Source organism: Temnothorax longispinosus, chromosome 11 (genome assembly GCF_030848805.1).
Source record: "Temnothorax longispinosus isolate EJ_2023e chromosome 11, Tlon_JGU_v1, whole genome shotgun sequence".
Classification (NCBI taxonomy): domain Eukaryota; kingdom Metazoa; phylum Arthropoda; class Insecta; order Hymenoptera; family Formicidae; genus Temnothorax; species Temnothorax longispinosus.
Window position 1 is genome coordinate 4462996 of NC_092368.1, and position 15757 is coordinate 4478752.

Here is a 15757-nt window from a genome sequence, read left to right on the forward strand (position 1 = left end):
ATCTAGAAAATTTTCTCGTTATGAGAGAAACTACAACATGTTCTCGAAAAATAACGAACTTACTTTTTATCATTGCTCTGTGACTGTTGTATTAAAAATTATTAGTTACATTATTAAAGTTAAAAAATGCATATATTATCGAAACGTTCTCTATGTTTCTTCTAATCTTTAAATAAAGTTTGTTAACTTAATTTTTGCAAATGTATTGCTAGCATTTTTGAATTTAATTCAAAATTTTTTATCATGTTGAAAGTAAATAATAGAAGTTAAGTAAAATAACAAGAAAAGAGAGAGAAGAGTTTAAAATTTATACAATACCTCATTAAAAATATGTTTACCAACGATTGTAATATTTTAAAACGCTCTAAAATATTACATTTAAAAATAAATTCTAGTTTATGACAGCAAATATATATAAGAATTAATAATTATGTAATAATGCAACCGGATTGTCTAAAGTAAAATTGTGTAGCAACTTATATCATAAGATAGGTTATCATAGTGAAATAACGGTGGTCACCTCGTCTTCTTTCTAAAACAATAATTATGCCGCTGGAATGCGTCTCATGTTAGCGGCGAGCGGCGTGCCTATCAAGGTAAGAATGTGCCGGCACATCTCGGCGTTGTTTTACAGAGAAACGGATTGCGCTTGCCTCGCTATATTGGAGTTGCTCCATTCTCGTGTGGCACTTATTGCCACATCTTACAGTAACCATCCATCGAATTTAAAATTAAAAAAAGAAAATTTTAATTGAATCAAAATAAGAAAATAATAGACAACAATGATAAATGATAGATATGTTTCTCAAGACAGTTAGGTTCTTATAAAATTGGAGTGTTTTAATAAGCGCAAAATAGAAGATAACGTACTGAATATTTAATTAGTAAAAATGAAATTATGAATAAACAGGCGAATCAGATTAATCAGACATCCAACTGTTTCGACAAGATAATCTCAAGCTAATCCGTTAAATGATAAATTAATCGTTACACGTTTAACACGTCGACATGAAGGGAATCACTTGCGTGTTACAGATCGGAAGCACGTCGATCAGCCGAGGCGCGGTTCCGTCGGGAAATCGAAGAGAAGAACCGCACGTTAGGCTGACGCCGACTGGGAGGATCGTTTCGGGGGACATGGCTTAACTCGCGACAAGTGGGAGATAGGTGGAGGAGCCACCATTCTCGGGTCTCAGGATTCCGAGAGCGCGGATGGTCGCCGAGATTTCCTACGACGTTGGAAGTAATCACGAGTGGTGTTGGGTGGTGTGTTCGTGATCAAAGAGGGGGGGTTCAGTGGCTGTGATCGTGGTGTTGTGTCGGGGATCAGTGTGTCGTCGATGAAGAGTGGTGAGAGGTATATCAGGTTGCGCGTCCCGGCTACGCGAGTAAGAATTGACGACAGGGAGCAAGTGTGGTGAGGAGAAATCAAGGTGGATAAGGTGTACACACGATAACCGAGAGGTGGAAGACGCGAGGAGAAAGCGAGAGGGGGAGAGAGAAAGAGAAAGAGAGAGAGGCGAGAAGAGAGATACGGCCGGATATATCGCGAATTACGTCGAGCGAGAGTAGAAGCGAGAGAGTGAGTGATGTGTTCGATGGACGAGGCGCGTCTCGCGGGCGGTGGTCGGGGTAATGATAACGCGTGTAGTCACGCGCGCTACCACTACTACTACTTGGTATCCAAAGTGAGAAACGGCGGGCAGACCAGGCTGGCGGGCGCCGGGGAAACGTTTCCAAGGGCATGGCGACCACGCCACTAGGCGGTCGCCTCCCTAACGTAAACCGTAAAGGACCATCTCCGTGCATCGGTGGTGGTGGTATTAGTAGTAGTAATAGTAATAGTAACAGTGGTGGTAACGGCAGCAACGGCAATAGCAACAACGGTAATAGCGGTAGCAGCAACAACAACAACAACAACAACGGCTTAAGTAACAACAACGTTAGCGGCGGTCAATCGAGGAGGCAAGAGAGAGCGCTGGTCGGCAGAGAGCATCGCGATCATCGTCACCATCACCATCACCATCACCATCACCATCATCACCATCATCATCACCATCAAGGTCGGGACAAGTCGTCATTGTCATCGTCGTCGTCGTCGTCGTCGTCGAATCAGCAGCGTGAGTCTAATAAAGCAAGCACAGTGGCTGCTAACGCCGGTGAACTGGATCCGGCCGCGACGAATGCGACCAATAACTTTGAGTACGACGACAACGAATGGGACATTGGCATAGGTGACCTGATAATCGATCTTGATGCGGACATTGAGAAGACGAGGGACGAGAAATTGAGCTCGGGGACAGGCATGGCTTCTACGCCTGCCTCGGCAGCATCGGCACCGAATAACGCGAATCATCATCAGTTACAGAACTCAGCGAGTGGTCTCAACTCAAACTCCTCGTCCTCGTCCGTCCCGTCGACTGGCACGAACGCCAGCAGTCAATCTTCGTCGTCCTCGTCGTCGTCGTTGTCGTCGTCCTCCTCGTCATCCTCATCGTCATCGTCCTCCTCTTCGTGCGGCGTGAACTCGTCGTCGGTGCGCTCCAACAGCCCCGGGAGCGGCAGCGGCGGCTCGAACGGCACCGGCAGCGCGAACGGCGCCGGTAACACAAACGGCACCGCGTCTGTAGTCACCGGTCCCGGTAACAAGCAAGCGTCGGGCATAAACGTGAGCGGCGTAAACGCCGTTCACGGTAACGCCGGTAATCCCGGCAAGATGGCCGTTGAACACTCGGCCACCGTCGACAAGGGCCTCAAGATGAAGATCAAGCGGACGAAGCCCGGTACTAAGACCAGCGAGGCCAAGCACGAGATCGTCAAATCGAACGAAATCAACGGTACCGCCTCGTCACAGGATTCGAATAACGGCACCGCTGCGTCCTCGACGTCCTCGTCTTCGGCCGTCGGATCGACGTCCGCGTCGGCCGCGGTCGCGCAGAACTCACAGAACTCGGAATGCGGCGCGGCGGGCGGCGGTCAGTCGTCTTCGTCGAACAAATCCAAACCGAGCCACTCGCCGGCATCGGCCGGCGGCACCGGTGCCGCACCCTCGTCCACCGCCGGCTCGAAACGCGGCTCGAGCGGTCATCGGCGCGACAAGGCGCGAGACAAGCACGAAAAACCGCAGAGCAATCACACACCCCAGCAGACCAAGCCGGAGATGAACGGTACCGCGCGACCGGCGCCGCAGGGCCAGAACTCGGCCGGTGGCGCGACGCAGTCTCAGGGCCCGACGCCGGCCGCCACGGCGCCACAACAGACCCAGGGACCACCGCCCAGCTCGAGGACAGGTTTCTCCGTGTCACAGGGCCCCGGGCCACCCGCGACCAGCGCGGCGGCACCCTGTCCGCCGCCGAGTCCGGCGAGCGCAACGGCGGCCGGCGCGGCGGCCAAACCGGAACAAACCAAGGTCGCCGCGGTGCCGGGTCCACCGCTCACGACACCAGCCGAGGAAGCAATGGACACTGCCGCTAGTCCTCCGCCTGCGAAAAAGATGAAGACGGAACCAAAGGTAAGTCTCTGCCAGTTGTTGACTAATTTCGTCGCAACGTCGCGTCGACCATTCAAGTTACTCAGCGTTAAGAGAAAGTGTTCTCACGAAATTTGGAGTTATCTTTTGAGATGTTGATGAAGATGATCGATCATTTTTTCGAACTTTTGTAAATTTTAGCTTTCATAATGAACGAATTTAAAGTTTAATTAGAATTTATTTCAAATTTTTCGACTAATGATACACCATTATTTGTTTTCATATTTCTGAAAAATTTGATTCATGAGAAGCTACTTACGATTCATGAGAAGCTATTTATAGCTTGAAAATTATTGACTAAATTAAATATTTTCAACTTCAAACATCAGAAGAAATAACTTTTACATTGAATCTGGAATATATTTTAGAATACACGTTAATAGCATTATATCATTCATTACTTCGCATTCATAAAGTATCTGTCATATTAAAACTGTGATTTGAAAAACGGACATGTCTACAATTAATTTTTCTTTCTCCTTTGAGAGAGACAAGTTGAATTAAGTTGACGGATTTCCTTTTCCGCACAAAATTGCGCGCACAGCTATGTTAGCGGGATAAAAAACAGGGGAATTTTTTTTCTCTTGCGCGCGACGCATTCCGACCGGATATGTAATGCTGATTTCCGGCAGCTCGTTAGTCGCCACGAGCCCGAGCTCCCTCCTCCGATCGGTATCTTCGTCTCGTCGGCGGCGACGCGTAACGCTCGTACGCACCTAACTCGCTCGCGGCGCGGCAAGATGAGAGCCGGCACGGAATCAATTACATAAGTTCATATGCATAGAACGCGAACGAACCGCGACGAAACGATAGTCTGCATGATGTATGCGCGTACATGCATCAATATTGCGTTCCGTTGCGTGCATCGGAAAAAGTTTTGCCTGAAAGAGATACTAGGAGATTATAGAGGAAAAAAATACTCGAAATGTCTCATTAGATACTCATGACATGCATTAGTAATTAGACAGTAAAACAATAGATAATTAACAAGCTAAATTTATTCATATAAAAGTAAATAATTTAAAACGCAAATGAAAGAATGACTTTCCTATAGCAACAGTATTTTTTAAGATATGATGGATTTTACATAAAATATAAAGAGGACATTTTTATTAGACAAAATATCTAGGAAATAGAAATAAAATTGTACCTTTTTATTATATCTATTCGCAAATTGAGTAGAAACATGTTAATGAAAAAATCACGAAGACATGAAGAGATGATATTTTTCTATTTTCATCCAAATGCAAACTTCAAAAAATCGATATCGCATTGACATGCTTTACGTATTTGCTTCCGTTTTATTCTACGTCGGGGTAGACTATCGCCGTGACACTTGAATAAATAAATCCGCTTCTCAAACGCGACGGGAACGTTATTGTAAAATACGAGCTTTGGTTTCTGTCGCGAGTCTTCGCGCGCGAGAGCGCATATGTATATCTGAAAATAAACGCGAAGCGAAAAATATCGTTTGAGAGATACGGCGGAGCACCATAAATAAATCTCGTCTCGCTCGCGCTTCGTTCTCTCGATCCACAGCCATCAAAAGTTGTGCATTATTTTCCCTCGAAGAGATCTAACAACGTTATCGTATTTTACGGTTGGCTGGACGGCGGCGAATAGAATGGGTTTTCTTCTCGGATGTGCGCGGACAAATTTTTCTCTCAAACTGGACCTTATCTAACTCGCCGTGCGCTTGCCGCGCGAAACATTCACTTTTTGTCGCGCATTTTTTATATTCAAACTTTCGAAATGTTTGAAATGCAATCAAATAGTCAAATTTCATCATTTGCTCTGCTCGAATTCAAGCGAACTTTTATTATACTCTCGGAATTTTTACCGTAATTTTAATCGGCGAGATATTTAAAAAATTAAAAATTTTAGCTATCACAGGCACGGGGCCGAAAAAATCGACGCTATATTCCGCGAGGAATATTTCACGAATGTATTACGTTGAAATTGCTGTAGCGTGTACACAGGACATTGTGTGCACGCACGGAGTCGTGAAATCCGCGCGTTTTCCAACGGACCTCGGTGTATCTCTCGCCTTGGCACACATCGGGACCGTCGTCGTTCTCGTCATCGTCGTCCCGCACGTACGTGCTCGTTCGTAACCTTGTTCGCGAGCCATGTAACGCCGGACACGTATTCGCGCGTCAATCAACTCGTGTACGTGTCGCGGATGCGCTCGCGGCTCGCCCCGGCTCGGCTTGGCTCGGTTCGACTGCAACAAAATTGGGAGGGCACGCGCGTATGTGCTCGCGGCGGAAAACCCGACGACACTTGAGTGTACACGTCACAGTGTTAACTGTTAAACGTTCCGGTTAACTGTAATGCTGCTCTTTTGTATATTCTAAAGAGAGAAGCAGAGAGAGAGAGAGAGAGAGAGAGAGATTCTCGCATAATTTTGCGGAGAAAGAGTTTACTGCGTGGCAATAAAGTTTTATACTCGTGAATAGATATAGCAGCTTTGCTGTACATATCAATTTTATAGAGGTGAGGGAGGAGTAGGAAGGAATAAGTTTGCGCTAAATTACGACAGTAAAATAAGACATCTTTCATCATGTTTGCAGTTGTCTTCGGTGCTCATTTCACAGTTAAATGCTAATAGACTTTTTTGTATGCTTTTGTATTGCTGTGTGATTTTTTTTATCTATTTACATATGCAAACCGTGCACTCCGCAAGCTGCAATTTTAAATGCAAATTTTATGTATCGATTTTAGGGGCAAATATTGTATAGATTACGATAAATATGCTCTTTGATGATATAATAGACGCCATATGATGTTTCAACGTGTAGATTTTGCTGAGGGTATAAAGTTCAACCAAGATAGAAATTGGCATGAACTATTTCTGCTCTTTGTGCGATGATTGCAGCGAGTATTTTCACTTGGCGTCTCTCGTCGCTATCCGCGGTTCATGGCAGCCGCTTTGTCGAAGCCGTTTTGAAAGTATACCGACACGTCGATACACACAGCCGATTGACTCGCGTCATCTATTATTCGCCACCCGATTCGGCGAGTGACACCGATACGACTGCTCTCCATTGTAATAGCGGCGTCATTATTTTTGCACACTACGATTTGCCGGCGATATTATTAATGATCACCGCGCTATTCGAGAGAGGTAATATTTAACGAACGTATATTTACATGCAAACAAACGATATATAATCTCTGTTCTGGCAGTGTATTGTTTTTCGACTTTATAGTTGTCACAGATATTTCCAGGTATCACGTTCAAATTGCAGTCAATCCTCAATTCATCACTCTTTATTTTCAACTTTCGATTATCAGACTACCAAGTAAATTCTTAAAGTTTAATGACGATTAATTCTCAAAATTTTTCAAAGTGCTTAACTCTTTTGAAAGTTAGTTCTCTCAACTCATCCTCGGTAAATTTGAGAGGTACGTGAAACGTGAAAGAGATAAATTCAGGGTGTTCGAAATTCGAAGGATCATCGAGGTGATTATGACGATCTCATTTAATTCCGTGTCGATAGATTTTAATAATTCGGACGTGCGGTTAATCGAGCCGCGATGAATGAGTGGATTAACGCCCGGAAAAGGATCCGCTTGACGTGCCGTTTGATAAATATTTTTGATCGCGCCCCCGTCGACTCGGAATTGACGCTCATCGATGTCGGAACGGGTGCGGAGGTTGGGCGAAAGCCGAGGGACATGGCATGGTGGCCTGAGCAAAGTGGCATCGTCGACTGCTCTATGCACCGAGGGGAATAATCCGTTATAACCCTGGTATGGAGAGAGTTAGGGGTTCTCAAACTCGTTTTATATAAGACTGTTCTACATTATTCTAACAACATTTAAGGAATTGGAGCAAAGCATTTATTTATTTATTTCTGTATAACGTGTATTTTGCAGTGATTTATTACGATTAAGTGTTTGTAGAAATTTTATTTCATTCTTTTAAGAAATTAAAATATTTTCTTTGTAAATGTTAATATTTATCATAATAATTGTTAAGATCCAATCCAGAGTTTTTACCAGTGAAATAATATAAATTTATTGGAGAAGATATCTCTAGGAACAATAATTCGATGTTATTAGCATTTGTAGATCTCTCGTTTTTTATATCGTGGCCCAATTAATCTGAAGGGTAAATTTGCTATTAGATAAAATCGTTTTACCCTATATATATATATATATATATATATATATATATATATATATAAATCCTTATTATAAAACTCGTTAAACTAAAAGTTTAAATTGTTTACTGCAAAAGCGTAGTTAATTAAAAGTTTCATTACCCTCATGTTCATTCGAGATGCTATTAAAAACCACATTGTCCGACGTTTCCGCTAGTTACATTATGAGGAGTCAGTATATGTCGATAAAAAAGGCCGGGTGATTAATCACAAGTTTTAATTGTCATAAACTTTCGGGTCAATCGAATTATCGGTTTTCGCATCATGTTTCTCTCTCTCTCTCTCTTTCTCTCTCTTCCTTCCTTCCCCTCCCTTCCTCCATGTTGCAAATGTTTATCTTGTGCCGCATTAATAATCGCCTGCATTGTGCTCATAAACTGCTTACAAATATTGGACGTATGAGTTTTCCAATTAAATGAACTAAACTCACAAACGTCAGCTGTCTCTCTCTCTCTCTCTCTCTCTCCCTATTTCTTCACCTCTGCGTACGCCTTTAACTCACGTTGCCACAAAAGCAACAGCGGAATAAACAGATTACATTCTCCCCGGAACACATTTTTGCCCCGAAATTTACTCCGCGATACACACCCATTTCCCGCGCGATGTCACCCACCTACGTTCAACCCTTCTTCCGCGTCGTCCCCACCCTCGTGAGCGTCGCGACGTCGATGCAGGCTGCACAGTGCCATCTTCGCGTCCGCGCTTTCGCCTTTCCTCCTTTTCCACCGCGAATTTCCCCCAAGTCACTCCCGCGTCACATTTCCTACTCTTTTCAAAGGGGCTCTCTCTTTCTCGATCTCTCTCGCATACATATAGACACGCACACGCGGACGGCTCTGGCTGGGTTGGCTCACCAGGTTGATTCGTTGGTGAACGGTCGGGCAAGGTTTCATCTGTGACGGTCGACGAGCCCCTAGAAGCGCGCCGGCGGAATCTATATCGGTGTTGGTGCACCAGAGCCGGCTCTGGGTCTTCTGCCACCCCTGATAAACGAATCGCATAACCGCAGAGCTCTGTTTCTGCAGAGAGAGCCGCATACATTAAGCTTGAAACATATGGAAACAAAATCCACATTTTCCAAGTTTTTTAATTACTGGCGTAGCTTTATTCTCGGTGTTTTGTTCCTTATGTATATTAAGTTTTTGTTCTTTGTTATTTTCAGACAAAAATATGTAGAAAAATAACATTTAGTATTTTTAACTTTGAAGAATTTATACATTTTAATCAAATTTAAATGACAAGCTTTTTTCAATTTTAACATAAATCTTAATAAAAAATTAATTTTGCTTGAATATTCCTTGTTTATTTTTCTTCCTTGTAAAGAATGTAACGTTGTCTGATCTTTCTTTGATTTAATAATATACCGATTTAATAATAATTTTTCTTTTACAAATTCAAATATATTTGATTCGTTTATTTTAAAAACAGCAAAGCACAAGTAATTCATTTATCTTTTATTCTTTCTTCGTGTTGTCGCACATTCTAAATCCACAAAAATTTAAAGAATTTAAATAGAACAAGCTTCTAAGAATTCAGTTCTTTTTAGCTGTAATTATATTCTTTGCATTCTAAAACGAAACAAACTTGTTCTAAAAGAACAAAAAAGAGAGAAATTGAAAACGAAATGAATTATTTTTGCATATATAGTTAAGAAACATAAATTTGTCTTTACTGAAGAGTTACCACTGATATTTGCATAGAAATAGACAGAGAAATACGTCCATCAAAAGTATTCGCTTTCGTAAGTGTTTCTATGCATTATTGGAAAAACATCTGTCAGAAATAGCATTCTCATAGTCAGAATTTTGTAGAAAAAGCAGCGAACATCTCGTTTTGCATTTTTTGGTGTATTTTAGACAAAATGTCACTTGCCGATTTTTTTGACGAATGTTATATATCTTTTCAATGACTATTTATTTGCTCAAATATGTGGATCTAAAGTGGATTCCGTGGCTCCTAGACCCGGCCCTGGTCGGTAACGTTGCTACTACCAGTGGTTCGAGTGAAATTGGGGTGGACGGGAGAGAAAGAGAGAGCGAGAAAGGAACGGAGTGAGGGCTGGTTCCTGCTCCTACGACTGTGTGTCGGTGGGGAAATGTTGCAGGAGCGGCAACGGGGGGTGCAAACGGCCTGGGCACGGCGGGGAGAGAGGCGGTCGACTGGGGTAGGAGGACGGGGGTGAAATCAATACTCTGCGGTCTCCGCCCCCGGGAGTACACGGATGAATACACGGACAAACACGAGCGCCGACGAGGGTAGCTCGTCGGATTTCGCTAGTGGTGATGCGCCGTTCCGCGTTCCGTTTTCGCCCTTTTCCCTCGCCCCCCCTCCGCGCATCTACAAACCTTTCCTCCCCCTCTGCCTCCCACTAGCTACCCCCCCCCTTTTCGCATGTCGTCGCTGCGTCCCGCTCGTTATAGTTGACTGTCTTACCAGTCGAGGACGTCGACATGCGAGTAGATGCCGTCGAAAGTGGGATTGGCAGCCGGCCAATCGCGATCATCGGAGCCGTTTGCGGTCGTTTCGGGATAAATAACAGGGATGAATTGCGAAATCGTTTCGCTACGCTCCCCCTTTTTTTTTGCCCGATGATTCTTCAAAAGTGATCCCCCGGCGCGGATTTTTCTGTTTCCCATTTCACGTGCGGCAGTAACAAAAGCGACTAATGCAATGCGATGAAATAACAGAATTGTTAACGGAATGCAATCGAGTTGAGGCTTGAAAAACGTCAATTTCGAGTTTTATACACTTTTGAGATTGCCGTTTGTAATAAAAGATTCTGTGATGATGGACAATTTCTCTTTCTAAAGCCTTTCGCTTTGACTTATTACAAACTTGTCAAAGATGAAAAGATGATATTTTAACCATCTATTTTTTGATGCTCTTTTCATACGCCATATTTCAGATAATGAGTCCGATGCCTTCGATTGCAATTAAAAATCTACGATTACGCTTTTATATTTTATTTTAAACAGCGTATCTGCAGCAGAAATATTATCTGAAATGTATTTTCAAAGGTTATTCTTCGGGTGTAATAGCTTTTTTTTTTAGAATTTCTCATTTAGGTTTCTCTTCTGATATAATAAGGCAGAACGTTCATTGTTATTTGAAATTTTCGCTCGCTAGCTCGTACATATTCCCTTGAGGGACTTCGAGCATACCCGTGAAATTCGAGAACCATGAACAGGATTTTAAAACACAGCTCTTTTCATTGCGGCGAACATTATCTCCACTTAGTGGATAACATTCCTTTTTTTTTTAACGCTGCCACCATCCGCCGCGGAGGTGGCTTTAAAATTTACTTCGCGCACGCCGGAAGGAAAGTCCGCCTGATGCCGTTTCAGAATTACGACGCGGGTTATAAAACACGGCGGCGGGAGAGAATAAGAGAGAGAAAGAGAGAAATGCGCTTTCATCCGAACGACGTCCTAAAAAGATCTTTCATAGTCGCGGCAAACGCCGTTAGCCCTTTTTCTCGGTCACCGCGCTCGTCCTTTTCACGCAACGTCGCTCGCGCGATAATGCAAGCGAAAAACCAGTGCTCTCTGACATGAATCGACATTTTTTTGCCAAAACTGTCATCTCCAAATCGTATATCATTTCTTTAGGTATTCGTATTTGAAACACTTTATTTATTGATATGCAGTGGATACGTAACGTAACGCGTTCGAAAAAAAGATGAGCTTTATTGTGTCATATATTAATTACCGATAAATAAATCGTTTCAAATACTAATACAATTTTGATATCACGGTGGCCTTATTTCTTGATTACGGGAAGAATCTAGGCGTCTTGATGTTCTCCTGCGAGGACATTCTAACTCAGACAGCAAGACAGACAGAATATTTTTATTTTATTTTGAAGAAGATAAAATTTCTAAAAAAAATTAACAATTAAGATGTATTGAATCATATTTTAACATTTTTCCATTTATCAAATATATTTAATACTTTTAACATTATCTTTCTTTTTATTTGATATTCTTGTTTGTATGTTTAATGATTCTCTTACTTTTTTAATATTGCGTTTTTTCGTTTTATTACATTTCTCCGTCATTAATCTCGTTTTCATTTATTCCGAATTCTTGATAAAATGTTAATTCTGATTCACTATTTTGCGAGGATGCAATCCGCTATTAAACGACGATCAGGAGAGCAGTTAAAGACGGGTGCGGCGATAGAAGCCGCGGTATTATTACCCGATGTGGCATCGATGTATCGATTCTCGATTTTCGATATACGATACCCCATTCACGATCGGTTTTATGGCTGGTCGACGCGATTTCGCCCTCGTCGCACCGCAAAGCCGCAACTTCCATCAGCCAGCTCGACGATATCAACGGCGGACGCGAGTATTCACGTTCGATATTTCGAATACATCTATCTTGCCCGTAACTTCACGTTTTCGGATGATTTTGTCGACTCCCTGGTGGTCTCTTTCAATGATATTGACATGATGTCTCGGTAATGCTGTGTATTCCTCGAAACATTGAGATTGGAATTTACAAGAAAAATTTGTGACAAAATCACGGGTAAGAAATTACAACAGAAAAGAACAGCATTACCACAATGAAGCAATAACTAATTGAAGGCTCAGCCAACATGACAAGTCTTACATTCTTATAAAATTTTTTCAAGGACGTGAAGAGGAAAATTTTTGTGAGCACTGTCATTCTGGATTTTTGAGATAAGAAAGGTAGTTGTGTGTAGATTTGAGTATAAGATATGGGAAGAATTTTTTAAAGGCACTGACATGTAATTTATAACGAAGCAGGATGTGCTGATAATTTGGACATCCAGGTACTCTTAACCGCGCGGACGTAAGCACGCGGAAAAAAATAAGCTTGACGTGTCGAAAAGTCCATAGATGCCACACCCTCGGGGCAAGGCGCTCGCGTGTGTACACCCGAGCGTAGCGGCTCGCACACAAACGCAGGGGGTTGGTCGGGAGATACGATGGAGCAAGAGGAAAGAACGAAGCGAGAGGGAGAAATGAGGGCGAAAGAGAAAGAGTCTCGGAGTGCCATTCTGCTTACAGAGACACTCGCTCAGGGACGGACAGTTTCAGATACCTGCGCGCTTGAAGAATAGGCTTAAGAATCGCGATCTCTTTGTACACGTTACATTCAGTCCTTAATTGTTTCTCGGTAATGGTTAATACGTGAAATTAATGCGCGTTATTTTATTATGCGTGATACATTCTGAAGCAGCTGTCTTCCTGATTACTATTTGAAGCCGCCACTGCGATTCATTCCCTTGTTCGTCGTGAGAGACGTACGCAAACATTCGCGAAGGGATGAGACGTTGCTGGTTATAAGGGGTGGAGAGTGCGTATTGAGAGCGCGAGATTTCGGGAGAATGAAATCCGCCATGAGAGAACGACTGCGAAATCGAGAGCGGTCTTTGTGCGCGTCTGTGTGTCGAGGGTGAAGCGAGGGGCTAAAGTACAAGGGACTCTCGGGGAAATGGCGAGGAGTTTTCGAGGGTGTCAAGGGTGTCCGCAGGGAAATCGGCGATTCCCCCCTCCGGAGCTGGGGGCACGAATAATACGCGAATTTCTCGAGAAGGAGGGTTCATGATGAGCGATCGCGGTAATTAAGCGTCCGTTGTAATTAAAACGCCACTTGCTTTCAGCCCCGCTCTTTTTCCCCGTGTCTCCCTCCCTGGTGTGTTGGCAGCTGTCCTCCTTTGAGCTCTCGATTGCGAATCGACGATCGTAAGTAAAACGGCGTTTTACTGACGGGGCATTCAATAATTGAATGTACGATTAATCCGTAATTCGGTATTATAGATCACACAATAGAATATAGGGTGAATGCCAGCCTATGTTTACGAAGAAAGCGAGATCATAAAACAGCGTTTCATAAATATACATGCCAGGAATAAGGTCTTGTTATACAATTAATGGCCCTGAAATTGTTTTTGAAGTAGCGAAAATATTTTTAGATGTTTTAGTTTTCCAATTTCTGTAGTAAAATCTAGGTTTTTAAAAATATACGCGGAGTGTGTGTGACTCAGAGATCGCTTTTTTTTCATGTCTACGGATCCTAAAAGGCCAAATTACCTATCAGCCTAAAGAAATAAATAGGAACTTCCTGTCGTTCAGCCTACTGCATATGGATTTCATTCCAGCCGGGAGCTCGAAAGTGACACTGATTTAAGAACGCTTTCATTTGCCTCGAATACATTTTGGCCGTTCCGGAACAGGGTTTGCACTTTCGATCGGATCGGAGTGAATCTCGATCCCTTCCTCGATAATTCCTGGAGGTGCCTATCTCCTGTGCATCGCATAGGGAGAAGGTAAAGCCGACAAGGTTCAGTCGAGAACAGTAGATTACCATTACAAGGTGGGAAAGGGGAAGGGGCAACAGAGTGGTTCTCCAACATGTCGCGCTCTCTCTTTCTCTCTCTTTCTCTCAGAACTGTTTGAATATTAATCGACTCGTTTGACTTATTTATCAGCCCCTTCGTGCCGCGGGCACGAACGGTGCTACCGAGTCTACGGCATATATACGGAGGGTAGAGAACTCTTTTCGGGGGGACATAAAACGACTGTTCCACGACCGCAAGTGAGACAGTCGAGGGTAGTGTTTGTTGCCGCGCGCATAGGGTGTCTCGAAACGACGCTCGTCATGCATTATGAACGAGTGTAGGAATAGGGCGGAGATTGAGATTAATTTTATCGCGACGAGCACACGGATTCTGTGCCTTTTACCAGCGTCGACCGAGCAAACGTGACACACATTCTTTTTTAAATGAACGGCATGTTATTTAAATGAATACTATAATTTACTAACAAGAAGATAGATTGTATTTCCAGCATTAATGATATTAGTTTGACAATTCGAGTTGAATTACGTTGATAATTGATAAATTGGCTTAATTAGCATCTGCTTATACCTATAAGTCACGCCGTTAACCAGCTCTCGAAAATCACAATGGGTGTTCTCCATAACGATAACAATGTTTATATGCGTATATCAGAAAGCTATTCCACGTGTAATTGTATTTATCTCCGTAGTCTCGGATTTGCTCTTTACGACATCCTCCGCGTCGTTTATCGTCTCTACGAGATACTTCTTGAGCATCCCATGATGTACGGCTGCGATCGAACGCGTGTGCGGTCGTGCCTTCGGCTATACGGCGAACATGACGATTTATCGACACGGTCTAAAACCACCCTTCTCGCGTGTACCGCGTGCGTCGTCGGCTAGGTTTTAGGGTCCCGTCATCGCGGTTAAGCTCGTTACACCCGTATACACGCGAGCTGCTTAGTCATGCGTGTCTCTTACGCAAACACGACTGCGCCCGTACGCTACGCGAAATTACTCATTTGTCGCCTTAATCGCCGCTTTTGTATCGCGTTTCGCAGCCCGAAACATCGAGGGGAACGATCGTTAATCGGCCGTGTCCACGCGAGACCTTCCTTGCTGTTCGATAGCGCAGTCACGCGTACATCTCACAATACATTATAGACACAATTCCTGATGACAGTTCACAGAATAATAACGCCACAGCGTTATTTTTTGGTGAATTTCACGGCAATTAACAGAAACATTTCTTTGGCGAAATAGAAAAATTAAAATGAACATTGGATAATGGGAAGTAATAAAATGGCTACTAAATTGTGCAATATATAATAATATAAAACGAGAGTATTATATAAAAAATAATTCTTTATTTTCTATATTTAATGTAAATTTTCAGAATTTATCAAAAACAATTGTCTTTCCTATAAACAAGGACAGTATCTAATCGAAATATTATTAAAACTTCTCTAGCTTGGTTAGAAAATCCTTAGATACAAGCGATAATACTTTTATAGCAACTTATCTGCGGGCCTTTTATGAGAAAATTGATACGAGAAACACTCCATTTCGAGCTATTTCATCCCAGAATTCTCGAGCTCGCAAAATCGGAAAAATGATGGGCGGAAAGAACGCCGGAGATGTAATGCGGCAAGGAGCATCGGGAACTTTATTTGAGTTATGGTTCTTCCCACGTCGCACAATCGTCGGGAGGCTCGCATTCACGTTCCTTATGTTCCTTTTCTGCCTCAC

General features: G+C 43.1%; 1 protein-coding gene across 3 annotated transcripts in view; it reads left to right on the plus strand.

Annotated features, from left to right (window-relative positions):
• LOC139822574 (uncharacterized) overlaps positions 1-15757 on the plus strand; it is a 151986-nt gene that overhangs the window by 83700 nt on the left and 52529 nt on the right. For all 3 annotated transcript variants that reach the window (XM_071794416.1, XM_071794417.1, XM_071794415.1), the window contains exon 2: positions 1036-3511. In XM_071794416.1, the coding sequence (XP_071650517.1) occupies positions 1745-3511 (1767 nt within the window). In that variant the 5' untranslated portion in view covers positions 1036-1744. The remainder of the gene's footprint in view (positions 1-1035; positions 3512-15757) is intronic.